The sequence below is a fragment of the Equus przewalskii genome, chromosome 2 (assembly GCF_037783145.1).
Source record: "Equus przewalskii isolate Varuska chromosome 2, EquPr2, whole genome shotgun sequence".
Taxonomy (NCBI): domain Eukaryota; kingdom Metazoa; phylum Chordata; class Mammalia; order Perissodactyla; family Equidae; genus Equus; species Equus przewalskii.
In genome coordinates, this window is record NC_091832.1 from 14,723,868 (window position 1) to 14,750,431 (window position 26,564).

Below are 26,564 nucleotides of genomic sequence, written 5' to 3' on the forward strand. Positions count from 1 at the left end.
AGAGACCAGGGGGAAATTGGTCTTCCCATTATGAGAGAGATGTGAGGGGTGGTACATGTGTAAAATGGGTCTTCCAGAACATCTCTCATCATGGAGAGGCAACCCCAACAGAGGGCTTGGGCCTAAGACAATATAACTAGGGACAGTGTTTCTTCTCCTGGAAAGTCCAGTTTCTCCCTCTTTGGTTCAACTTTTCCCCTTGATTGGCCAGCAATAAAAGGTAGACATTGGATAGAGGTTCTCAGAGCATTTATTTTTTCTGATTATAAGGCCAGGAGTGGGGAGTGGCTGGGTGCTGGCTTGGGTGGAGGAGCTGAGGTAGGATTTGTAGGGGGTGCGGTGGGTAGCAGAATGAGGAGCACATATGTGAAGCAGCTGAACTAGAAGGAAGGAGGTGAGGGGTAGCTGTCAGAGTAGCTGCAGGAGGCATGGGAGCAACTGCAAAGGATGAGGACTCAACTCCCCTAAGCCCACCCTATCCCTGGATCCCCTCTTTTCTTCCTTAAGTTAAAAAAAATTCCTTGAGGCAGCTCAGGTCAGAGGCTACACGGGTCAGAAGTCACAGACTGGAGAGCGGAGTTTGCTCTGGCCAGCAGAGCCAGGTTCTGACTGGACGGCAGCTCAGGCCTCCTCAGCTGTAGCGTCAATGCCCGCATAGGTGAAGTTCTCGAACAGCGACATGTTCACATAGGCCTGGGGAGCAGAGCAAGCTTTAGTGGGGGCCAGGGATGGGGGTGCCTCTGGCCTAGAGGTCCTTGACTTCCATGTGGTTGGGGCGTTTGAGGAGACACTGATTTGTTCTGGAGACTCAAGATGGCCCCGTGGTCAAGGGCGTCAGGGTGGTGGGTGGGGGGCTCAGGTGAGACCCTTGAAACAATTGTTAGAGAGGAGTTTTTTCATGCCCTCATCCAATGAATTGTTTGCTCATGCATTCATTCATTCATTTACTTATTCATTTATTCAAAAGGCTATTTTTGATGATTTACCCATATATATGGTTATTTGATCATTCCTTCATTCTTAAGATAGTTTACTAATTCCTATAGTTATTTAGTCATTAATTAATTCATATGAAGAACTCATCATATTATGCATTCTCATGTATTTTTTCATTTGTATTTACTTGATAATTTGTTTATTCACATGGTTATTAGATTCAGTTAAAGTGTTTATTTGTATGATTATTGTAACACGCATCCACTAATTCTATTCATTCAATTACTGTATCATTCATTCATCCATCCATCCACCCATTTGGTTGCTTGACCATTCATGGCTTGCACTCTGGCTCTGTGCCAGGTGAGAAGAGGTGTCCCAAATGAGAACAGGCTGATGGCCCCAGTGTCTGGGACCTGGGACTAGGGGGAGGGATTTCCTGCTGGCATTAAGCAGTGGCCTTGGAAGAGGTCAGAAGGGCCTAGTGACCAACCTAACACGAACTGGAAAGGGAGGCTGCATCCTGGGGCTGGCCTAGCTGTGTTGGCAGCCAGTGGTGGGGACAGGGACATGGAAGCTGCTGCTTTCTGGCTCCTATAATAGGGGACCCCCTTTGAGCTTAGTGAGCCCCACCCGCTTCACCCTGGGTCTCCTCACCTTCCTGGCTTCCAGCATTCGGCCCAGCTGCAGTGCAATCTGTGCAAAGGGAGGTCGCTCATATGGACGGTCCCGCCAGCACTGACGCATCAGCTCGTACCTGCAGAGGGGGCGGTGCTGAGATGAGGAGTCAGGGCTACCTAGGGTGATGGGGGTCACAGGGCTGAAGGCTGAGGTGACTCACACTTCATCATCACAGTTACGAGGCTGCTCCATTCGGTAACCCTGAGGCAGCTTCTCATAGAGTTCAGCACAAGTCATGCCACAGTAGGGTGTGCCCCCTGCCGGAGGGGACAAAAGCTTTCTCAGCCCACGGGCCCCAGGTGGGATAACATAGGGGCACTGAGGACTCAGGGTCAAGGACTCACCAAGGCTCACGATCTCCCAGAGGAGGACCCCAAAGGACCAACTGAAATGAGGAGGGTGCACTTGGTTACCTTGTAGGCCCTGTGGCCCAGCAGCTTATCATCTACCTACCAGGTGTGCAGCCCCTCCCAGCCCCTGCATGTGTCTACTCTGCAAGTGTTTGGCCTTGGTGAGATGGAGACATGGAGGCACTGAGAGGTTAGCTAGCTTGCCCAAGGTCTCACAGCTGGTAAGTGGCAGAGCCGAATTCAAACCCTGGCAGTCTGGCTCCATAGCCTGTGCTCTTAACTGCCTCTCACACTGTCACAACCTCCATGCAGGTGAGTGTCAGGTGAAACCAGGGTGGGAATTCTAGTGGGGGCAGGGAATCTAGGGGGTCTTGGGGCAGAAGCAGGAAGCAGGCAAGTAGTGGTCAGAGGGGTGGTTGGTATGATGGCCAGTGAGCCAGGCAGGCCAAGGCCAAAGGGCTTGGGGCCAAAGGGCAGAGCCAGGACTGGTGGGTTGGGCAGGCCAGGTTCCCTGGAGAGAGGAGCAGGGGTGTGTCAAGATGGCCATCTGGGGGTGGGGAGCAGAGAGGAGGAGTCTTGAAGGTCACGCTCTGGTTAGGTCCCCAGGTGGGGATGACCTTGCCCTTCAGAGAGGAAGTGGAGAGCATTCCTTGAGTGGTCTCCCCATCTACCCAGGCATTACCACTAGCATTCCAAAATCTTTCCAAGGCATCCCCCAGTCTGTTAGACAAAGACTGCCCTAAAGTACCCCTACCCCAATACTACCCCGAAACACCTACCAAGACAAAACTTCCTTCCAGTTAGCCCCCTACCCTCCCACTAAGATGCTGGGCATTGCCAAGGTATACCCAAGATAGACCTGTGTCACACCTGGAACACACTCTAGGGATGCCCAAGTCGTGCCTTGGACTACCTGAGACATGTATGAGATGCCTGCGTGCATCCTTGGGGGACCAAGCCCTCCTGCCCCTTCCCACCCCCACACTCACACGTCACTTTTGGTGGTATATACGCTGTAGTTCAGAGACTCAATGGCCATCCAGCGCACGGGGAGACGCCCCTGGGAGAGAGTGGGTTTGAGGGGTTGGGTGAGAAGGAAGGGCCTGTTTAAGGGATCTTGGGGGGCAGGGGCCAGGCATGAGCCCTGAGGGGCAGGACTGGCTGAGACTTACCATAGTCTTCTTCACATAAACCTCCTCCCCCCGAGAAAGGCCAAAGTCTGCAATCTTGGAGGCCAGGTTCTCTCCGACCAGCACATTTCGGGCAGCCAGGTCCCTGTGGATGAACTGCAGGCAGAGCGGAAGTCAGGGAGACGGGGGACGAGTGAGTCCAGGGCTCCGGGCCAGTCTTTGTGGGGCCCTCCGTGCCTCTGCTAGCCCCCTACTCTTCTCTCTACCCACCTAGGCCTCGCCCTGGATCAGTGACTCTTGCCTGAGAAAAATCACAGTGCTGGCTGTCATCCCTACCTTCCTATAACCTGGGCCGTAGCCAACTCAGGCTGTATCCCTCTTTCTGAGACAATGGTGGGCTTTTCCCCAGTGACCACACTGCACCTTCCCTCTCACATGCTGCCTCCCTGCTCTCTCCCAACCTCTCCCCTCTCCTCACTAACGAGAAAGGAAATGCTCTTCTCTTGCCCAAAGTGACCTCCTTTGAGTTCTAAATCCTCCCACTCGGCCCTCTGCCTCTCTCCATCAACCCCTCCCTCTGCAATGGGCTCTTCCCCTCTGCTTTCAAAGATACTCAGGACCTTCCTAACTTTAAAATGCCTTCCTTCAGTCTCATGTTCCCCTCGCTCAGCCTCACGTTCCCTTCCTGCTACTGTCCCCTCTCTCCTTTCATTCAAGCAGAATGTCCTTGGACTGGGGCTCAGGCCTCCATCCTCTGCTCCACCCTCACCCTCTCCTGCTGGGTCTCACCCACTCCCTCACCATTAGCATCACCATCTGTGTGGCGACAACTCCCAGATGCTTGTCTCTGGCCCAGACCTCTCTCCTGACATCTAGGCAGGCATCTACAACTGCTAACTCAACACCTCCACCAAGATGTCCCCTGGATGCTTCACCTCCAACACCTCCTCCAGACCTGCTTCTCGTCCTGTGCCCTTACCCACTCACCCAGGCCAGCAACTCGGGGTCATGTCCTCTCTATTTCTCAATCCCACATCCAATTAGAGCCTGCTGATTTTATCTCCTGAAGTCGGGCCAGTGGTCTCCTCTCATCTCTCTAGCATGCCCCCAACACACACACACCTGCTTCTCACTCAGGTACTGCATGCCATTGGCAGCATCACTGGCAAAACGCAGCAGCTGCCGGGAGCTGAGGGTGGAGGCCGTTCCATGTTCTCGAGCAAAAGCTGGGTCCGTTTCCAGGACCCGGCTCTTCCGCAGAAAATCTAGCAGGTTCCCGTAGGGGGCATATTCAATAGCGATATACAAGTAACCTGGAGGTGAGGAGATGTACAATGGTGGTTTATTACAGGCAGCCTGGGGTGGCAGCAGGTACCCAATGGTAACATACAGGGGCCTGAAGCATGAAGGAGAATTGCTAGTGAAGTTTAGGTAACCTGAAGCTCCCAGCAAGCTACTGATGTGGAGGAGGTGGTGGCTGATGATGCAGGTTTGGAAGAAGGGGTAGGTGATGAACTGGGGGCTCACCTCGGTTCTCACAGGCCCCCAAGAGGTTGATGATGTTGGGGTGATGCCCCAATTTGCACAGAACTTCCAGTTCTCCCGCAAAGTCACGATGGTCATTTTCAGAGGCATACTCTGTGCAAAGAATCCAGTATCACTTGCCAGAAATAACTCTGGAGAAAGGGCATGGGCTGGTGAGGGCTGGGGTCAGTTACTGGAGGGAGCCAGGTGGGGCCTGGGATGAGTGGGACAAAGGAGAGGGTTGGGGCTGGGTTCAGGGGTCACTCCCAGTGGACCTTTCAGCATCTTGATGGCTGCATTCATTTTGAGCCCGTCCTTCTTAATCATGGCTCGGATGACTTGGCCGAAGTTCCCCTCCCCGATGAGGTCCTCAAAAGTGATGTCCTCCCACTCCAGCACTGGGTAATTCAGGGGCTCAGGCTGTGGTTTCGGTCGCCGGGTCAGCGTCAAGGTGCCTGAGCTGAACTGCAGGATGGTCTCTTCGCCCTTCACAGGATGGGACAAGTGGGCAGACAGTCCAGGCAAAAGACATGGGGACAGCAGGAGGCACAGATAGGCAGACAAAGAGTGGTTAGACAAATGGACAGAGACCCAGACAGAGGGCACCCTGGTGGCCAGCCAGGGACAGACATACAGAGAGATGACACATACTGAGACAGAATCATGGGAGTTGGTGCCATGAGTGGGCCATCAGGTGGACAGGTGTCCACGGCCACAGCCTGGGGTTCAGGTGTGTGGGGTTCTGGAAGAACAAGGAGTGAGTCAATGGAAGGATGACATTTCTAACATTTGGAACAGAAAGGAACTGGAATGAGCTTGATGGAAGCAGTGAGCTTCCCATTATTATACTGATCCCACAACCAGGCTTCTTTGTCCCCAGGGATGCTCTGGAGAGGATTCCAGCCTTGGGCAGGGGGCTGGGGTACATTTATTGCTAAGCCCTGAGCTGCTGGGTGCCAGTGGAGGGGTTTTCTTCTCCACAGCAGTCTACCCTCTTGGTGTCCATCTATGGACCACCCAGGACCTGAAGATAGAGCATAACAAAGAGGAATGTCCACTTTCCACATTGAGGAGGAGCTGGGCCACTTGGGCAGAGCTGATGGCAGCAAAAGGAAACAGCTGAACAGGACTAAGGGGCTGCCAATATGAGAACCGGAAGAAGGTGAAGACAGACCCAGTGGTGGGGCTCCCTAAGTGAGCTGAAGCCAAGCTTGATGGGTGAGGGTTCGGGACATGGGTCACATGGATTCACATGAAACACGGCAAGCTGAAGGCACACATAAAAATGCACATGCATGTTCTAGTGGTGGCACTGTATACAGGTGCATCCAGCCAAGGTACACATGCACATGTGCACATGGAAGAACACAAGCACAGGGACACACGTTATCAGGGATACACACATATATACCCACAAATGAATGCACACATGTACTCATATATGGCACACACATTCACGTTACACCCACCCACACGCAGACATATGTAGGTATATCTTGATGTATGTTAGGAAAATATATATGTTTAAGGCTGCTTTCCCACCTCCTTCCCTCCACACTGGTACCCATTGCCCTCCCGCCACCACAGCAGTGGCAGCTTTCTGTGGCACTGACCTCAGAGGGAGGGCCAAAGCAGTCTGGAACAAAGGAGCCAATTGAGTCTCTGAAGGGAGTATTTTCAAAGCATGACAGAGACAATAGCCTTGGACACTAGGATTTCTATCACAAGGATCAGCCCTTGAGAGAGAAGAGGGGTTTTTTGAAATGCCAAAGCTTGGCTCTAAATATAAGAGTCCAGGCCTGGAGGACCAAGGGCAGAGTTTGGATCATAAGTGACAACAGTGGGGAAGATCTCCGAAGAGATAGGACCGGCGGGTGGGAGAGAGAGATGGGAGGAGGTGACAAGGTGAGGTGATGCTGGGTCCCTGGAGAGGAGCCAGCAGTGCATCCCCACTCGCACCCCTGAGTGTGGGCCTGTGTGCTGGAAGGGTGTGGACTACAGAAGGACAGAGAGCTCAGACAGGTTTACAGGGAAGCGCAACTCGAGAGTGGTGGAAACAGCTCGGTGAGGGGATGCGGCAATGGATCTGAGGGCCACAGAATATGCTGCCTTCCGCGCCACACAGGGAGGCACCCTAGAGTCCTTAAGTCTCCCAAAGGAGGCCCTGGGATTCACAAGCATGGAGGATGGAATGAGGAGCTCACAGAATGAGTGGGCTGTGGGCAGGAGGCCACAGAACGCCTGAGGACATCAGCCACAGATGTGTGCAGATGGAGGCTGTCTCCCAAGTCCAGGAGGGCCTGCCAGGACAGAGGCCAGCATGAAGCCCAGGTGTCCCTCCACGACATCACCATGCTACCTGGGCTTAGATCCCCCCTAGGGAGAAGGGGGAGATCCCGAATTGACCATGGTGACATATCGAAATTCCTCTGAACTGGTAATAGTAAATGTTTCACCACTAATATAAACGGGCTCATGAGCTGAGTTCAGTTCTAGAGAAATAAAGAAAAATATACTTTGTGCCCTTGAGTGTCATTGAGTATAGTCTATACCCACCACATAAAGACACACACACTCGAGGTGTACAAGTACTTTGTGTGTACACAGGGTCTGCACATATGCGCCCTGGGGCGGGCACAGATGACTGACCGATCCTGATTGGTAGGTGAAGGTACGTCGGCGATGCAGGCAGCTTCTGCGGATGCACACCAGGGTGCAGAGGGCAGCCAGGATGGTGAGGCAGGTGGCAGACACGGAGCCCACTGTAGCCAGGATCAGCTGTTTATCCAGGCCCTCTTCAGCTGCCCGGATCTCTTGGACTGGGTCCCCGCTCTGCAGCCCTAGACACAAAAAGAGGGGCAGATCAGGGGGTGGGGGTTAGGGAACCCAGAGGCCACCATGGGCTTGCACAGAGGGAGAGGTCAGAGATCCCAGTACTGGGGAGGGGGATGTGAGGCCTAGGGACAGTGGGTCACTGGAGTGATGATTTTGCCTAAGAGAGCAGATCATAAGAAGGGGAGGGTCAGGGCCCCCAGTACCAAAGCTCATGTCACTTGTCGGGAGGGGCCCAGAATGCCCCAGCTTCAAGGCAGGATCATGTGGAGGGAGAGAGCACTGAGACCAACCCTAGGCCCAGGAGTCCCCGTGGGACCTGCTCTCTCACCATTGCCCAGAGTGGACTCTTCTACCATGTTGCTCCAGTCACCAGGACCCTGGACACTGGCCCGCACACGGAAGAGGTAGCGTGTGCTGGCATTGAGGCCGCGGACAATGGTGCTTGTCTCCTCGGGCCTGTCCACATCCATCCACAGTGGGTCTCCTGAGCCCCCAGCCACCTGTACCTCCACGATGTACTTGGATATAGGCCCAGCCAGAGCCTCTGGGCGCTGCCACATCAGCTGGATCTCAGAGTCTGAGAGGGCCTGGGCCTGGAGGTGTCGGGGGGCTGGGGGCCCTGGGAAGATGGGGGTGGGAAGGCATGGCTCAGACAGGACCAGGCTATGTAGCTGTGGGGTCAGGCAGGTCCACTCTAGCTGGGTCCTCTGCTCTGTGGACCCTAGAATGGGAGCCACCCTGCCAACCTCCACCCTCCCTGCTGGCCTAAATTCCTTTCTCTATAGCCTCCTCCACCTCTGAGCTTCTGCTTCCCCTCGTTCTCCTCATATCCCGTATCTTCCTGGTGTCCCAGATCCTCCCATGTCCCCCCCATGCCCTGTATTCCCTCAAGTCTCACATCCTCCTTCCCATGACCCTTCTTCTCCACATGAACTGTGACCTCCCCATGCTCTGCTCCACCCCATAAGCTCCTGGTATTCTATACCTCCCCCGTCGCATGTCCTCCCTGTGTCATGTCTGCCTGATATCCTGGGTCCTCCTCATGCCCATGTTTTCTGTCCATGTCCACCCAGTCTCCTAAACCCCTCTCATCCCGAGCCTGTGACCCCCTTCCCCAGCATACCACTGGGGGGCAGAAGCACGCGTGCGGGGGGCGAGGCAGGGCCCAGGACGGTGCAGTGGTAGAGCCGCACATCCAGCTGGTAGTGGGTGCCAGGCGTGAGTCCCGTCAGCAAGGCGGTGCGGGCCTGGGGGGACGAGACGTTCTCCCGCCGCTCCTGTCCCCGTGCCCCGTCCCACAGGCGCAGCAGGAAACCATCGCCCACAAGTGGCCCAGGCACCGAGGGCAAGGACCAGCTTACTCGCAAGCGGTCAGGGCCCTCCGCATGCCAGCCCTCCAGCCATGGCTGCAACAAGGGCTCTGAAGCCAGAGGTCAGGGGTCAGAACTGTCCAGTGGATCCCTGGGGCAGGACAGGACAGTGATCCCTGGTGGATGGGGTGGGAGAATCTCCAGTGGAAAGGCAGGGGCCCCTGAGGTGGACAAGACATGACAACCCCTGAGTGTACAGGACAGTGGCCCCTGGAGGGACAGGAAGGGACGACTCTTGGTTTCTCACCAGGACAGTCTGTGGTCATGAGGGTGGGAGGCCCCCAGGCTCCCTCCCCCCCATCCCCTGGCCGGCTCAGCTGCACACGGACACTGTATCCCGTCTTCGGCCTCAGGTTCATTAACGTCACATTCTCACTGGGGTCCACTGGGGGTGGGGTGCACAGCACACATTATTCAGTTCCAACTGCTTCTAGACCTGCCATTCTCCCCTCAGCCCTCTCTTCTCCTTACGCCATTCTCCCTCCCTTTCCATTCTCCCCTTCTTCCCTCCTATGACCAACACCCCTGTCCTGCCCCAGCCCCCTGCCACCCCAGCTCTCTTCCCACTCACCTACAATGGCTGACCAGTCCATGGTGCTGTCCTGGGGCCGGTAGTGCAGGCGCACAGATGCGATGGGTCCGTCCCCAGAGAAGGAGACCAGTGGGGAGACCACAAGCTGGCGGCTCTGCTTGGCCAGGAGCCGAGGAGCAGTCCGGGCAACTGGGGGCACTGCCAGGAGACTCGGCATAAGGCATGGCCAGACAGCCTACCCAGTCCTCAGGAAAATGAGAGGACTCTGGGCCCTGGCCATCAAAGACACCTCGGGTCTCAGTTTGGATTTGGAGACCCTCTGGGCTGGGGAGAGACCAAGTTCAACAGATGACCAGGGCCCAAGGAGGACAGAGTTCTGCCCCCTGGGCAGCTTGGGGCACAAGGTCTTGGGAATAAGGACATGAGGGTATCCCAAAGGATGTTAAGTGCGGGAGTGACATGTCCAAACAGGGTTTAGGGGAGCACAATATGCCCATGCAGTGTGGGGGTGGACAGAGCGGCTGAAGCCCAAGGCAGGGAGAGAACATGGTGTCAGCCTGCTCTCCACCCTTCCCCCATCATTCATCATTTTCTTAATTAAAAACAAAACAAAACAAAACTAGCCAGTGATGAAGCACCTGCTCTGTCCTAAATGCTTCATATGCATGGTCCCCAATTCTGAGAACCACATTTCAGATGGGGCTCATTGCTCCTGTGTTATGAATGATGACACTGAAGCTCAGGGACACTGAAGAACTTGTCTAGGGACATGCAGCCAGGAGGAGATGGAGTCAGGGTTTGAGCTAAAATCAGTCAGTTCTACCCCAAAACAGCTTTTGTGTTCCTGCCCTGCTTCCTCACTCCATGGTTACTGGCCCTGTTCTAGTCTTAGCTTTCTCTCCAGATTATTGCACTGATGCCTTAACTGGTTCCCTTGCTTCTTCCAAACATTTACTAAGAAGATTTTCTAAGAAGAATGTATGGACGGATGGATGGAAGCAAGGGAGGGAAGGCAGGTAGGTCAAGCAGGATGGAGGGTTATGAGCTGAGCGGGTGGAGAGGAACAATGGCGTCAGACAGAAATGAGCAGGTCATGAGGAGGTGCTGATTTGGAGAGAGATGAAGTCCCAGTTTGGATCCTCTGGAACCCCCGGTGCCCATGGCTCATGCAGGGGGTTAGCTGATGAGGAGGCAGCTGGGCCCCTGAATCAGACACCAGGTAACTTCCACACTGACTTCAAAACCAGATCTCACTTCATGGAGGTCCCACCAAATGGATCTGGGGCTCAGGAGAGGGGTCCAGGCTGCAGATCATATCTGGGAGTTGCCAGGGGGCCAGTGAAATCTTCGGAGTAAATCACATTTTAAATGATAATAAATGTCAACATATATTGAGTGCATACTCTGCATCAATGCTGAATGCTTCAATGCATCATCTAATTTAATCTGCACAGCAACCCTATCAAGTGAGCACTGATATCTCATTTTCAGAGAGAGAAACAACTAGCTACAAGGGGCTAAGTAACTTGCTTAAGGTGATGGAACTAGGAATTTGTAGAGTGAGGATTCGAATCCAGCTTGTCTGGGTCCAAAGGCTGGGGAGAGTGAGGAGAGAAAGGCTGCAGGTGGAGCCCTGGGGCCATGCTCATATTTCCTGGTGGTGGAGGGGCTGCAAAGTCATGGGAGGGGGCTGGTGAGCAAGCGAGAAGCAGAGTCTGACAGTGAGAAAGAGGAAGGTGAGAGAGAGGTCTGGGCTTCTGTGGGGAAGGAGGGGACGTCAGGAGTAGAGGGAAGGAGGAGCCAAGGGGCAGCAGAGAGTGTGAATGGCCAAGGCCTCGTGGTGCTGGAGGAAGTGAAGGGTCACCCAGACCCCGGTCAGTCGGGTGCTCTGCTCTGAGCAATCCCGGCATGGGTGGCTCCCTCCTCATTCCCCTGGAGACTCCAACGCAGCACCTCTGGGAAGGTGAGCAGGCCACCCTCTGCGCCCCACAGCCCATGCGCTCCCCTGTTCTAGCACTGAGTGCCCTGGGATGTGACTTAGAGTCGGGAGGCAGCATCCAGAGGCACAATTAAAGGCACCCTGTGTGTGTCTGCCAGGAGGGGTTGCAGGAGGTGGAGAGGGGAAGCACGGCCAGGCAGGAGGCTGGGCAAGGCTGGAAGGTGTTGGGCTTCTGAGGCACGGGATGTCCTTTCCAGATGGGACTGAGCTTGTCCCCAGCCTTGAGGGTGCCCAGCCCAGGCCTCTGGTTGATCCCAAGCCCTCTTCTTTGCCTGGTGCTGGGCTGTGACCTTAGATGCCCTTGCCCTTCCTGCTACAATGCTCAGTCTGAGCAGCATTGACTAGTGCCCACTCTGCCCACTGTCCATCCTCCACAGCCCCAGGACATCACTGACCTTTGACGTTGACCCTGAAGCGTCGGCTGTCTTGGCCACCAGATGTGGACACCCGGCACTCCCAGAGCCCACTGTCCCCGAGGGTCAAGCGGGGCACCTCGAACTCAGCTGTGGTCCTGTCTGGCTCCACAATGGCCTTGGTGGACTGAGAGAGACCGGGGAAGGGGACAGACCACAGACAATGTGCCCTATGTGGCAGAACCGCATGTGTCTGTCTGGATTGATGAGAGGACAGAAGCCAGGTGGCAGCCCCTCAACAATCAGCCCAACCCTATGTGAGCCATGGCCAGGTCAGTGGGTAGAGCCCATTGAAAGCCCTGAGGGGTCGGGGTTTGAGGGGTCAACTGTGGAGCTGGCGGGACGGGGCCCTGGGTTAGGGCTCACCGGGGCTCACCTGGAGGACGGTGCCATCTGGCTTGCGGAGCTCCATGCTGCCCCGGACCGGGAAGGGGTTCCCCGCGGCCGCACAGTTGATTCGGGGCATTGTCTCTAAGTTGAACTCCAGTTCTGAGGCCACATCAAGGATCTGGGGGATCCGGTCTGGGGAGAGAGAGGACACTCATCCCAGAGCCCCCACAGGGGCAGACACTGACCACCATCTGCCCAGTCACCCGAGTCTGAAAGCCAGCAAAGTCCCACGTGACCCTCCAGGGAGTCACCCGAGTCACTCCTCCCCACCTCTGATAGCCGCAGAGCCCACCTCCCGCACCCCGCCACCTCCTGACATCGTCTCATACTGCACCCAGGCCCCTCCCGAGCCTCACAGCTGGACACCGGGTCAGGCCTCCTTCGTTTCTGGGCCCTGCTACAGATCCCCCGGGGTCTCCTGCTTCCATTCTCCACTCAGCAGCTGGGGCCCTTTCTCAAACACACGTCTGACCACCTGTGCCTCTTCAACAATTCCCTACCACCTCTGTCATATTAAGTGCAGACTCTTTGGCCTGCCATTCAACGTTCCCAAGATCTGACCTCTTCTGACCACTTCCCCAGCCTTCCTCCACTCCACTGTCCTGGTACCTGAGCCTGGGTTCTCAACCCCTGGGCCTTTGCCTATGCTCTTTCCCCGGCCATCTCTCTCATCCTTCATATCCCATCTCAGACCTCACCGCTTCCCAGAAGGCCTCCCTGACCCTCTCAGACTGCTCAGGGGCCTCCTCTGGGCTCCCACACACTTGGGCTGCTGCCCACCCCTGGACGGATGGTGGGCTGAGTGGTGAGAACTCCTTCCAGACTTTGAGTACTAACAGGGAGACATGCCTGGTGAATGCTGACTTGTCTCGAGGGGGTCTCACAGCCCCTTGAGCTCATACCTGACTTCTCACAGTGTACTCCATGCCACCCCGAGGGGCAGACACAGCCGCTGAAGCGGTCACAAGTGCCGCCATTCTGACACTGGCACCGGAGGCGGCAATCGGCCCCAAAATGGCCAGGGGCACAGGCTGGGAACAGAGGAGGTGTGGTTACAGGGGCACAGGCCAGGGGGTAACAAGGGCACAGCTGGGGTCTGGGTAATGATAGGCTGGGTGGAGAGGGCACTGGTCAGGGGAACAGGGATCGTGGAGGGCTTGGTGTGTAAGTTCAGGCAGGAGCGAAGGGTCCAGATCAAGCTTGTGGCCCCGGTCTGGGTCAGGGACCATGGAGAGTGGGTTAGTCCATACCTTCCTGGCACTGGCTTCCTCTCCAGCCAGATCCACAAGAACAGCCGTAGGGGTCCGGGAGGCAGAAGGTGAGGCCCCGGCAGCCTGATGTGCCTGGGCACTGTTCTTGGCAGCTCTGCCCAAAACGGCCCTCTCTGCAGGCTAGAAAGAGGGCATGTGGGTGTGGGGCCTCTGTCGGACCCCAGGGTGTAGCAACTACCTGGTACTTTCACCCCCCAAGCTCCATCTCCATGGTTTGAGGGTCTTCCCCCAGCCAGGCATCCTCTCCTGCCTAGGTCCTCCTTACCCTGCTCACAGCGGGTGCCAGTGAATCCAGGGGGGCACACACACTCGCCGTCCTGGTCATGGCAGACACCTCCATGCAGGCAGCCTGGGCATTCCTTGGTACAGCCTGGGCCCCAGCGCCCAGCCTCACAGCCTGGAGGAATGTTCTTTCAGCAGCTGACCCTCACCCACCTGACCACTGCTGCTGAGGACTAGGGCAGCCCTGGGGGCCTAGGGGATCCAGGGGACCCACAGGAAGTGCCCACAGGGCTCCTCGTTTCCCATACCCCCACCACCTCTGCCCTCTGCCCCTGACCTCGCACGATGAGCCGAAAGAAGGCACTGCCCAGTGGGCTGGCTTCTAGGTAGGTAGCACTGTAAATGCCACTCGATGGTGGCTGCACATCTGGGAACCGCAGCAGGAACCGGCCATCCTGGGCCTCATGCCAGTCCAGGGTAGAGAAGTAGGATCCTGGGGGCATAAACAGGTCAGGGGCCTCAGCACCACATGAAAGCTGGCACTGCCCTCTGCCCACCTCTGCCACACCAATGTGCACTATGCATGGTGATCAGACTTGGGGGAAGGCACCAGTGAGTGTCTGTACCCAAGCCAGAAAGCCAGGAAGCATCCTCTTCTCCACGTTCCACCAACCACTGGGTAAACCATCAGGTCCTGTTCAGTCTACCTCTTCCTCATCTCCTAGAGCAGTCCGCTTCTTTCCATGCCCTCCGCCACCACGCAGGTCCCAGCCTCCCGCAGCCTCCTAAGCAATCTCTGCCTCCAGTCTCCCCCTTTCCCATCCGTCCTCCATTCAGCAGGCAGTGTGATTTTTCTGTAACAGAGTCCTCTGCAGCTCCCCTCTTAAACCCTTCAACAGTTCTCCACTGGCCTTAGGACAACACCCAGCCCCTTGGCGCATCCTATCCATCTGTCTGGCCACTGCTCAGCCTGCTCTACACGTGCCCGACTCCTAACATTCCTGAATTCCCGAATTGCTTGTTTCTCTTCTAGAAACACCACGCTGTTCAGAGCTTCCTGCTTTTGCTCTTATTTATCCTGCTTCTGGAATGCCTTCCTTCCTTCTTTGTTTGGCTAATTCCCATTCCTCCTTCTGGGCACAGTTAGGGTGTCATCCACTGGGGGATTCCTCTCCCTCCAGAACATGCAGACCCTAATATTAGGGTCCCTGTCCTACCCCCTTCTTGCCTCTCTGCTCAGGACTGAACAGACTCAAGGGAGCCCAGGTCTACCTGACTCTCCACATCTCTTATCAATTTGTGGGGCCGGAGCCCAGGAGGCAAACCCCTTAGCCAAGAGAAGGGTCCTCCTCCCTCAGGAGCCAAGGGACACAAGAGGCAGCCCAAGGGCTGGGCGTCTGAGGGCTGCGGCAGGAATCTTGGGGCCACTCCCTCCCATGGGGTGGCCAGAGGGCCTGCAGGGCCGGGGCGGGGGCAGGCCTGGGCCGAGATCCCCAGGTCTGCCCAGGCACCCACATGTGAGTCTGGACAGATCTTTGGAAGATGTTAGACTTCCCCCGCCTGTGCTGGGACTTTGTCACCAGTTTTCTTCTTCCCCCTGGGGACTGCTGCTCCCTGCCAGGTGGGCTATATAACAGCACCTGCTAACTCCCAGGGGAGAGTCAAAGGTGAGGGTTTAACAGAGTGCTGACTTGGGGGTGACAGGGAAGGAGGTAGCTGACTGGGAGCTGCCGTTCCTCTGTGTGCAGTAGGAGGACAGCTCAGAGCTAGAGAGGAGATGGATGCACGTGCTTCCCAGGGTCCAGGGCAGAGGACAGGCCTGGAGGTGGGCCAGGGGGGTAACAGGTGTGTCAGAGTCATGGGTGTGTAAAGGGCCAAAGCTGGGGGTGCTGAGGGTGATGGAGGGGTCAGGGTGTCAAACCTACAGGTTTATCTGCCCAACCAGCTCAGATGCCCCCTCACCGTTGCTCTTCCAGATCACATCCATCTGCTTCTCCTTGCGCACACGTGCGGACAGCACTGCCGTGTCGCCTTTGTTCACCGTGTGTGTGACCTTGTCCGGGTGCAGGTGGGCTGAGGGGTGGAGGCTGGGGTCAGAGGTGAAGGCAGCCCCTCCTCCCCCTCCTTACCCCCGGGCCAGACTCACCTCCGGGGCTGTTGTGCACGTAGACTACTGGCGTGCGCCGCGCCCCCGCGCCGCCCACGCAGGAGAAGACGCCTACGAGGTCGGAGGGTTGCGAGAAGCCGCGCAGCGTGACCTGGTGCGAGCCGTTGCGGGCCAGGTGCGGGGGCTGCCAGGGCGGGGGCGTGCGCACGATGCGGTCGTCTTTCTCCAGCAGCAGCGGGGCGCCCCAGGCGTCCGAGCCCCTGCCCACCCCGGCCTCCCCGGACACGCAGGTCAGAAAGAAACGCTGGGGCTCCGTGAGGCGCAGGTCGGCCAGCAGCGTCAGGTCCACGGCCGCACCTGGGGCGGGACACCAGAGCTCAGATCAGCTGGGGTCCCCAACCCCTCCCCGCTGCTCTCCCTCCCCCCCACCCCCTCCCCCTCCCCCCCACCCCCTCCCCCTCCCCCCCCACCCCTCCCCCTCCCCCCCCCCCCAGGCGCTGCACTTTATCAGGCGCTTCCACCCCCTCCCTTCCTCTCCTTTTCCCCTTCCCGGTGCGCTGGCCCCTTTCCCTCAAGCCTCTTCATCCTAGAAGAACAAAAACAAAAACAAAGCCCCTTCTCTGGCCTCCCAGTCCCCTCCCTTCTCCTGCCAGATGGCTTCCCTTTACAGCCCAGCTTTCGGAAAGAATGATCGATGCTCCGTCTCCGTTTCCTCGCTTTTTATTCCCCATCAGCCCCCTTGCTTGACCTGTCTCTTCCACTGCTCTGCAAAGGGGCTCCTCTCTCCCTGCCCCCCACCACGAGGGTGCGGGCTGGGAAGCCGTGGAGAAGAGACGGGTCTTGGAGGGACCCTTCCCTGTCACTCCAGAAACCTAGACATGTTTGTAGTGCTGGCATTTAAGGTGGGAGAGGCTGGCTTCTGGAGCCTGGTGGTTGTGGGGCAGAAAGGAAGGGAGCTCTGGGCCTAGTGAAAGGCCAGAAACAGGGCGGGCAGGCCTGGGGCGGGCAGGCCTGGGGCAGACACAGACTGGAGGTGGGCCTTACTCTTTGCCTTCCAAAGGGCTCTCTGCCTTGTTGGGGAGACAGACATGGCCATACCTGTCAAATGCAAGGCGCTAAGTGCAGTGGGGAGCACAGAGAAGGGGTGCCTAACCCAGCGTGAGGGAGGCAGGGATGAAGACAGGCCTCCTGGGAGACAAAGCTCCGGGGTCTTAAAGCTGAGCAGGACATGAGGGTGAGGAGAATGAGGATGGGGAAAGGTCAGTGGTAGGAAAGGGTATTCCAGGCAGAGGGAGCAGCCTGAGTAAAGGCATGGAGTGAAAAAGCCTATGGCGTGGACAGGGGGCTGTCCAGGCTCCGTGTGGTTGGAACACACGTGTGAGGCTGAGAGTCGGGAGAGACCAAGTGGAGCTGGAGTCTGGAGGCCAGGCCTGACCAGGGAGAGCCCGTGAGCCTTCTCAGCCCCAGGCCTCACACCCTCCTGGGCCCCTCCTTCTCTGTGTCTGCCTGCTGGCTGCCACTTAGCTTATCAATTCCTGTTCTTTCAAGGCCTACCGTGAGTCAAGCTGGGTTTGCTGACTGCCTATCCTGTGCTGAGCACCTGTTTTCCATTGGAGCCTCACACCCTCCAGTGAAGGTGATGTCTTTCCATTTACAGGCGAGGGTAATAACAATTATTCTTCAGGCCGCCTCCAGCCAGCTCATCCACTCCCTTGGCTTTAACTGCCAGCTCTGAGTCGGTGACCCTGGGACAGCCTCTCAGCTTGGGCCTGCATTTCCATCAGCTCTCCTCAAACCTGCCCCTCTCCGGTGCTCCCTGACTCACCCATCACCTGAGACACAAACTTTGGAGTCTTTCCTACTCCTCCTGTTGTAATAATTAATGTTTATTGGAGGCCAATTATATGCCAGGCACTTGACTTGTGTTCTCTCATTTTATCATCCCAACTATCCTAGGAGGTGGCTGTTATTACCTCAATTTTATAGCCAGTGAATGAAGACTCAAGAGAAGAAATTTGCCCAAGGTCATACCATTAGTAACTGGCAGAGCCAATTTGTCTCATTCTAAAGTCCGCACCTCTTAGCATTGTGCTGGCTGCCCCAATCCACCACAAAATTCTGCACATTCTGTTTCTTCAAAGCCTCTTGACTTCATCCCCATCTCCAGGCCCACCCTCCTTTAGCCCTCACCCTTACTCACCTGCACCATCCCAACAGCTTCACCCCTCCTTCCTCAACTCATCCTCCGAAGTGGATCACAACGTCTAAGACCTTGTGACTCTCTGGCCTACAGCCTCCTATGGCTCCCTATTGCCCTCAGGACACAGTGCCTGCTCTTGAGTCCTTTGCTGCTCTCACTCTGCCCCTCCTGCTGTGTTCCCTCCAGGAACCTTCTCTCTCATGTGCTTCCATGTCTCTGAGACTTGCATCTGTTGTTCTGGCTGCCTAGAATGAAGACCACCACTCTTAATGAAGTCTTTCCTGGCTCTCTTTTCGTCTCCTAGCCCAAGGTGGAGCAAGCTGACGCCCCTGGGATTCTCCTCTGGAGCTTCTGGGTCTATCTGTTTAGCCTGCACCCCATGTCCTGTGTCCCCCATTAGACCGTGAACCGCTCGAAGGCAGCTCTGCGTTCTAATCCTCTTTGGCCAGCGCACTGAAGCAATCAGCTACCAGTTACTCAGAAGCCGTTACCGGGTGCCAGTACTGTGCCAAGTGCTCTGTGTAAATACTTCATTTAAACCCCATAATGGCCATAGGAGCTCAGCATCATTTTATCTCAGTGTGCAGATGTGGAGGCTGCCTGCCTCTCAGCTAATGGCCCACCACTTAGCACAGCTCCTGGAATATCGTTGGTTCTTAATAAATGTTTGTCAAATGAATAATTGAATGACTCCAACGCACTGACCTATGAGCACCCCCTGAAAACTTCACAGGGCCCATAGGCCCTGCTGTCGCCACTTGTCCTAAGGTCTAGCACAGTTGGTGGCTGCTGCCCTCTCCCCACTCCTCGATTCCCAGGCTGCAGTGATTTCTAGAGCCTGCCTGGGTTTTCCCTGGCCCTGATCCCACTTTCTAGCTCATCAGAGTATGGAGAAAAGTGGTGGAGGTGATGATGGGGTTTCCCGGGGGAGAACCAGGGCCTTGGGGACTGACTGGGAGGGGTGGTTTGGGGGAGACTCACCAACATCAGAAGCCAGGAAGAGGATGGGGAGCAGTAAAGGGGCCCCCAGCCAGACCATACTCCGGAGACTGACCAGGCCAGCCAGGACAAGCTGGGCCCACGGTCAGTTAATCTGGGTCTGGCTGCTCAGCTTATGCCGGTCAGTGTGTGTTGGTGCTAGGGAGGAAAAGGAAGTGACTTAGCTTAGGTAGGAGGGGTGGCAGGCGAGAGGGGCGGGAAGGACTTATCCTGTTTCTAGGCCTCCAGGAGCCCCCGAGTCTGGCCCCTGCAAGGCTGGGGATGGGTGTGGCCTGGAAGCCCCTGGAATGGGGTCACTTGAGGTGGGGGGAGGGTTGTGGTAAGGACAGACCTGGGGGCTATTGGACTGATTTTCCCATCCTCTCTTCTCCCCGTGGTCCTCAGTCTTGCCGGCCAGGCTTGCAGGAGGCAGGAAAGGGAGGAAGCCAGTGGCTTCCGCCTATTGAGGAGGGATGGGGGGAGGATATTGTTCTGGAGTCTCCCCTCCTCCCAGCACATACACACAATAGGGCCCACACAGTTCCTCATGCGTGTGCCCCAGGACACAGCTACATGGGTGTCCTGGAGAGCGGGTCACGTCTGTAACACAGGGATCTTTGTGGGCCCAGGAATGTACACAAACGAACAAAAGAACACTCACTCAGGGCAAAAATGGACCTTCAATTCTATCTTGTGTAACTCTCTCCTTTTACAGATGGGGAAACTGAGGCCTGTGTGCTTGAGGGCCCTCTGAGGTCCTGGCAAGGCTGGGACTTGAACTTCTGACTTAGTTGCTCCTCAAGGGCACACATTAAGCAAACCAAGGGGAACACGCAAGGAGTCTTGCGTTTACAGTCCTGAGCTTAAGCCACTAACAGAGGCTTCTGCTTATGGTGTGCCCAATGTCATTCGTTTTACAGCAAACCCAGACCCATTCCTGGGCACTGGGACAGCAGGCGCCCGCCCAGGCGGTGTACTCACTTTTGAGGGCTGACAACAACCCGGGAGCTGTCCCAGCCCCTTGAAAGCCTCCACAGCCCCATGGATCTTGCCTCTGCTCTGACCTGTCGTCTCTCACTGCCCCACACCGCTGCTCCACCTGGCACCACCACTGGCAGTTCCCAGAACAGAACATGAGCTGCAGGTACAGAATGACCGCTGTTGGGGGTGGGTGGGGGTGTGTCTGTCCTTACAGAGGACATTTGGGCAGCATCTGTTCTTGAAAATGACGCATTCTGGCACAGGTGTTTGCTGTGAATGAAGTCGGAGATTCTGTGACACTGTGGCATGTCCAAAGACTCCAGGCCCATCTGCTCTCCCCGCTTTCAACTGGGAAATAAAACTCAGTAGTAATGATCTGTAGATAAATACAGTGCAAATCTTGCAGAGTTTGTATACAGGGATTTGTATTATAAAACAATGTCCTATAAGTGTAAAAGGATATTTTTATGTGTGTTGAGATGCTGCTGCAAGTAATTGAAATAGCACCTTTTCACAAACAGCAGGTCACAAATGAAATACCACTGCACAAACAAATTTTGAGTGAGTTGTGTATACATCTGCTGTTGCAATCGAAATACTCAATCCGTAATGCATATCTTAACGTCTCAGTCACTGGAAATTCTAGGCCTAAAATAATGTTAATACAAATATGCAGTTGTACACATGGTAAGGTTAACTCTCAAACCCAAAACAAACTAAACTGATAATGACAGAGCGAAACTAATTTATTTAGAAAAGCCCTGGCAAGGATAGCATTACACCCGGCTCCACGTGAGGCTAATTCACTGCTGACAAAGCCGCCTTCCTTCACATAGTGGAATTCCAGCTGTTGGCACGTGGGCATGTACAGGAGTTTTGCCGGTTGCCAGGGGTTTCAGGGCAGCCAGGTTTCCTAGTGGAACACGGAAGTAGACTTTTTTTGTAAACCCTACATGCCAACTTTAGTTTCCAAATGCCAAGTTTTAGTGACCTTGATTTAGAATGTTATTAGTAAATAGCCTGTAGTTGGACATAAAAAGGGAAGGTAATGAAGTTAGTTGTCATTTGCCCATAAGTGGAAAGAGGACTTGTGTTGTTAGGCTGCCCGAGTCCCAGCAGGGCAGCCTCATGCTCCACTGTGGGCTGTGGAGCTAAACGTGTCTGTGTTTGCTCAATGGTGTGACCTGTTTTGAGTGATGCTGAAAATTGTCGTGTATTTTTCATAGCCAACCTGTAGATTTGGGCCTGCTGCTTTTGGACACGTTGTCTGTCTTGGTCCATTTGGGTTGCGATAACAAAGTACTATAGTCTGGATGCCTTATAAGCAACAAACATTTATTTCTCACAGTTCTGGAGGCCAGAAGTCCAAGATCAGGGTGCCAGCATGGTCAGCGGTGCCAGACCTCTTCCAGGTTGCAGGTCCTCACAGGTGGAAGGGGCAAAGGCCTCTTTTATGAAGGTGTTAATCTCATCACATGACCTAATCACCTCCCAAAGGCCCTACCTCCTAACACCATGACACTGGGCATTAGGATTTCAACATATAAATTCTGGGGGGACACAGACATTCAGACCATTGCATAATCCTTCTCTAGGAGCAGGTTAATGAAACCAAGGTGGGGACAGGCCTACAGCTTCCCAGGGATCCACATCTGCATGCAAGTGTGTTTTCCAAGCCCCTCCTGTGTGCTCGTGTGAATTCTTTAACACTTCTCTGGTCTGTGAGTTCACTGATCAGGCACTTGGATGTTGCAAATTGCTATGAAAGCTTCTGAATGCTTATTCTCAGTTTACGCCCTCCTCTCTTTGTAACAGCTCTCAGACTAGTCCTGGGCCATCAACCACATTTGGAAGAACTCTAGTCTAATGAGGTAACAGACAAACAGGGTTGGGGAGATGGATGGCTGAAGTCAGAGTCAAGGTCTGAATTTGTTTTGAGAGAGTATTTTTGGGTTATGACAGTCTGTGGTGTGGCTGTGGGAGTGGCAAGGAAATGAAGGCCACAGGAGATGGGGAAGTCAAACAGGGCTTTGAAAGGTCACCCATGAGGATATGTTCCTTTCTTCCCACCATTCAGAATACACTGTGTCTACACAGACACAGGCAGATAAAGACTCTGCCCTTGGCATGTCCAACACAGGCCTTCCTGACTCATGTACCATCTGTGTGTTGTCTGTAACAAGACTTTTAAACTATCTCAGAATGGAATTCTGTCTTTCCTACAGAGTGATTCCAAGCTTTCTTGGGGTGGTGATGGGAAGGACAGACCTCTAAAATGATGGGTTAGGGTGGCGGTGCTGGCCTTCTTTGCCAGGTACGACCAGTGTGTGTCCCACTTGACCCCAAGGTGCTCAGAGGACCCTAGACAACAGGAGACCTGCTGTATTTGCTTATTTGGGGCTTGGACTGCTTTTTTCCATGTTGGACCGTCCCCCATGCCCCATCTTCCATCTGGCCTCTATCATGCTTTTCTGTGAATGGAGGTGGGGGAGGGAGAGGGGGAGGAAGTAGGGGGAGTAGGGAGCAGCAGCCCATGCTGGGTAGTGGGCAGGAGGCCGACCCGGGAGCTTACTCTTAGGGATGAGGGCTGGCTGGCCAAGGCCCCACTTAGTTTGTACTTTAGATGTTAGTGGTCCTGGGAAAAATAGCCCTCTCCCTCATCCTAGGTTTAAATCAAGGGATTGCCTGACCTTTCACTCTGACCCTGTAGAGAAGTCAGGGATGGGGCTGGTGGTGCCTGGCTGGGCTTCCTCACTCCCAGGGCAATGGGGCAATGGCTGGTACCACCTTCAGCCACAGCCCACAGGTTCCTGTGAATCTTGTTCTCTTGAGCTGGAGGGGGAAGTTTTTTTTTTTAATTAAATAGATTTTATATTTTACAATAATTGTAGATGTGCTGAAAAATTGAGAAGATAGTATAGAGAGTCCCCATGTACCCCACCCTGCTTCCTCTATTATTAACTTCTTTTTTTTTTTTTTAAAGATCGGCACCTGGGCTAACAACTGTTGCCAATCTTTTTTTTTCTTTTTTTTTCTGCTTTATCTAGCTGTGGAATGTGGGACGCCGCCTCTACGTGGCCTGACGAGTGGTGCCATGTCCGCGCCCAGGATCGGAACCCTGGGCCGCCGCAGTGGAGCGCGTGAACTTAACCACTTGGCCATGGGGCCGGCCCCTATTATTAACTTCTTATGTTAGTATGATAGATTTGCGGTAAGTGATGAACTGGTATTGATACATTGATACATTATTAACTAAAGTCCATGGTTTATTTAGATTTCCTCAGTTTTTCCCTATGTCTTTCTTCTGTCCCAACATCCCATCCTCAACACCACATTACGTTTAGTTGGCGTGTCTCCTTAGGCTCTTCTTGGCATGACAGTTTCTCAGACTTTCCTCATTTTTGATGACCTTGACAGTTTTGAGGAGTACTGGTCAAGTATTTTGTAGCATGCCCCTCTATTGGAATTTGATGTTTTTTTCATGATTAGGTTGAGGCTGTGGGTTTTGGGGAGGAAGACCACAGAGTTAAGTGCCGTTTCCTCACCTCATATCGAGGGGAGATACTAGCAACATGTTTATCACTCTTGATATTCATCTTCATCTCCCAGCTGAGGGAGTGTCTGCCAGGTTTCTCCCCTGTAAAGTTGCAATTTTTCTCCTTCCTTTCCATAACGTCCTCTTTGAAGTCAATATACGCAGCCTGCACTTAAGCAGTGGGGATTTATGCTCCCCCTTCTTGAAAATTTATCTACATAAATTATTCAGAATTCTTCTGAAAGGGAGATTTGTCTCTCTTCTGCTCCACTTATGTATCTAGTCTATCATTTATTTATATCACTGTGGACTTGTGGACGTTTATTTCACACTTTGGGTTACGTTCCAATGCTGCTTTATTTTGTTGCTCACGTGGCTCTAGCTTTGGCCGTTAGGAGCTCTTTCAGTTGGCTCCTGTGTTTCTTTGACAGACTCCTGCCACTGTGGGGTTTTTTGTTTGTTTGTTTGTTCGTTAGCACTTCCTTACTTCCTGGCACCAACAAGATGCTCCAGGCTCATCTTGTTTATTTCCTGTTCCAGTCCCAGAATCTGCCATCTCTTGGAGGAGCCCTGATTTCTTTTATTTGAGAATGACATTAGAAATAAAATCCTGGTGCCAGGTGTGCTCGTTGCTACTGGGGTGTCATTCCTTCCAGGCCTTCTCAGCTGGCAGAGCAAGGAAATGTATGTGCACCTCCTAGCTTGTGTAGATACACATATCTATAAATATTTCCATATTTAATAATTTGTGTTTATATTAAGCTAAACATGCATTCATAAGGATGTCTCCAACTCTAATCCATTACCACATGGGTCAGGGGCCGTGCTTTTTATCTGAGAACCACCCCTTTCTCCCACCAGACACACATAACATTCATTCCTATTGTTTGATTTTTTTTCCTTTTTCTCCCCAAAGCCCCCCAGTACATAGTTGTATATTCTTCGTTGTGGGTCCTTCTAGTCGTGGCATGTGGGATGCTGCCTCAGTGTGGTCTGATGAGCAGTGCCATGTCCGTGCCCAGGATTCGAACCAACGAAACACTGGGCCGCCTGCAGCGGAGCGCACGAACTTAACCACTCGGCCACGGGGCCAGCCCCTATTGTTTGATTTTTTAAAAGCATATTTTCAGAAATGAATCACATCCAGTAGTGAGAGCTTATCCATAATTAGGACTAAGTGTACTTTATGAAAATGATAAAAGGTTAACACATGATTATCAGCAAATTCATCTCAAATATTAGATTTCGCAAAAGACTACTTGGAAAAAAAAAAGTTTTCTCCTGGTGTGAATAGCCAGGAAAACTCTGAAATAGAAGCTCAATGAAGGGTGTATCAGAAAGTAAAATGTGGCAGATGATATTTTCCCAAATTGGCCACAAGATTATCTTCCATTCCACGTGTTTTCCTTACAAAGTGATCTTGACATTTGTCTCCCTGAGAGGTGGGATCATGTATCCTCTTCTTAGATTTGGATGAGATTGACTCGCTTGTATTCAAACCACAGCAGAGAACACGATACTGCACCGGAAGAGTGAGGCAGCTTCTAGTTTGTTCTTGGAAGCACTTGCACAGTGACTCTGAGCTGCCATGTAGACAGTGTGACTTCTCTGAAGCCGCCATCCTGTGAGGAAGCTCAAACTAGCCCATGCAGAGAGCCCACACCTTGAGAAAGAGATGCCCGGCCAGCCCCTGCTTGCTCCAGCTCCTCCCCTCTGACACTGTTCCAGTTCTGGTTACTATCTGACAACAAAGAATGAGCTGGAACCACCCAGCCAAGACTTCCCGGAGTTCCTGATTTATAGAGTCTGTGGAAGATGATAAAACAATTGTTGTTTTAAGTGATTAAGTTTTGGGGTGATTTATTTCATAGCAATATTTGTCAGAACATCAAAACATACTATATATAAAGTTTCAATAATTAAAACAATATAGTACCAGCACACAAATAGACCAATAGAAGAGAAAATCCAAAAATGGACCCAAATACATAAAGAATTTAGCATACATAAAAAGTGGCATCTCAAGTCAGTTGGTCTTTTTAATAAATGGTGTTGCAACAACTGGGTACCTATCTCCAAAAAATAAAGTTGGATCTATACTTTACATCATATATCAAAATAAACTCCAAATGGACCAAAGATTTAAACATAAAAAATCAAACCTATGAAAGAACTAGAAGAACACGTGGATGAATTCCCTCATAACTGTGGATTGGGTAAGGTTTCTAACTAAGCCTCAAAATCCATAGACTTTAAACGAAAAGATTAATCAAATTTACTACATATAAAAATCCTTACCTAACATATGATCTATCTTGGAAAATGTTCCATGTGCACTTGAGAAGAATGTGTATTCTGTTGCTTTTGGATGGAATGTTCTATAAATATCCGTTAAGTCCATCTGGTCTGATGTGTCATTTGAGGCCAATATTTCCTTGCTGGTTTTCTGTCTGGGTGATCTATCCATTGATGTAAGTAGAGTATTCAAGTCCCCTGCTATTATTGTATTGTTGTCTATTTCTCCCTTTAGGTCTGTTACTAATTGCTTTATATATTTGGGTGCTCCTATGTTGGGTGAATAATATTTACAAATGTTTCATTCTCTTTTGGATTGACCCCTTTATTGTCATGTAACACCCTTCTTTGTCTCTTATCACAGTCTTTCTTTTAAAGTTAATTTGTCTGATATAAATATAGCTACTCCAGTTCTGTTTTGGTTTCGATTTGCATGGAATATCTTTTTCCATCCTTTCACTTTCAGTCTGTGTGTGTCCTTACATCTAAGTGAGTCTCTTGTAGGCAAGTCTTAATAAATTTAATAGGATTGAAATCACATCAGGCATCTTTTCTGACCACAATGCTATAAAACTAAAAATTAATTACGTGAATAAAACTGGAAAATTCACAAATATGTGGAGACTGAAGAATATGCCACTGAATAACCAATGGGTCAAAGAAGAAATCAAACGAGAAATAAAAAATCTTGAGACAAATAAAAATGGAAATGTAACATACCAAAATTTATAAATGAGATGCAGCAAAGGCAGTTCCAAGAGGAAAGTACATAACAATAAATGCCTACCTCAAGAAACAAGAAAAGTCTCAAATAA

At 53.0% G+C, this 26,564-nt stretch overlaps 1 protein-coding gene and 1 long non-coding RNA gene across 7 annotated transcripts in view; one reads left to right on the top strand and one right to left on the bottom strand.

Moving 5' to 3' along the window:
* LOC139081916 (uncharacterized) overlaps positions 1-26,287 on the top strand; it is a 49,909-nt gene extending 23,622 nt beyond the window's left edge. The window contains exons 1-7 of one of the 3 annotated variants that reach the window (XR_011537412.1): positions 15,920-16,050; positions 17,309-17,423; positions 18,265-18,481; positions 19,859-20,082; positions 21,735-21,790; positions 22,967-23,130; positions 24,960-26,287. This is a non-coding gene — a long non-coding RNA (uncharacterized lncRNA). Of the gene's footprint in view, positions 1-15,919; positions 16,051-17,308; positions 17,424-18,264; positions 18,482-19,858; positions 20,083-21,734; positions 21,791-22,966; positions 23,131-24,959 lie in introns of those variants that run through there. The other 2 variants (XR_011537410.1, XR_011537411.1) reach the window with 2 other exon arrangements.
* TIE1 (tyrosine kinase with immunoglobulin like and EGF like domains 1) lies at positions 233-20,060 on the bottom strand. Of its 4 annotated transcripts, XM_070609921.1 has the most exons (24): positions 19,291-19,397; positions 18,942-19,097; positions 15,800-16,117; positions 15,616-15,726; positions 13,991-14,146; positions 13,697-13,828; positions 13,411-13,551; positions 13,063-13,191; positions 12,147-12,292; positions 11,753-11,897; positions 9,398-9,556; positions 9,074-9,211; positions 8,580-8,876; positions 7,785-8,075; positions 7,271-7,461; positions 4,897-5,107; positions 4,625-4,735; positions 4,220-4,410; positions 3,140-3,253; positions 2,957-3,027; positions 1,962-2,002; positions 1,778-1,874; positions 1,594-1,693; positions 233-693 (listed from the first exon to the last, which is right to left on the bottom strand). In XM_070609921.1, exons 2-24 carry the CDS (start codon positions 18,997-18,999, stop codon positions 622-624), a joined length of 3,420 nt encoding a protein of 1,139 aa, XP_070466022.1. In that variant the 5' UTR covers positions 19,000-19,097; positions 19,291-19,397; the 3' UTR covers positions 233-621. The 4 variants fall into 4 exon arrangements, with proteins under 4 accessions (XP_070466022.1, XP_070466023.1, XP_070466025.1 ...); XM_070609922.1 differs by lacking the exon at positions 7,785-8,075; XM_070609924.1 differs by lacking the exons at positions 7,785-8,075; positions 8,580-8,876; positions 19,291-19,397 and adding an exon at positions 19,920-20,060.
* Positions 26,288-26,564: the final 277 nt, after the last annotated feature.

Excerpts from the sequence above, each read along its gene's own strand:
- TIE1 (XM_070609921.1), bottom strand. The coding sequence starts at position 18,999 with ATGGTCTGGCTGGGGGCCCCTTTACTGCTCCCCATCCTCTTCCTGGCT. Across the intron at positions 14,147-15,615 it reads TGTGATCTGGAAGAGCAACG|GATCCTACTTCTCTACCCTG; the intron begins GTGAGGGGGCAT and ends TTATGCCCCCAG. Across the intron at positions 3,254-4,219 it reads AGTACCTGAGTGAGAAGCAG|TTCATCCACAGGGACCTGGC; the intron begins GTGTGTGTGTGT and ends CTCTGCCTGCAG.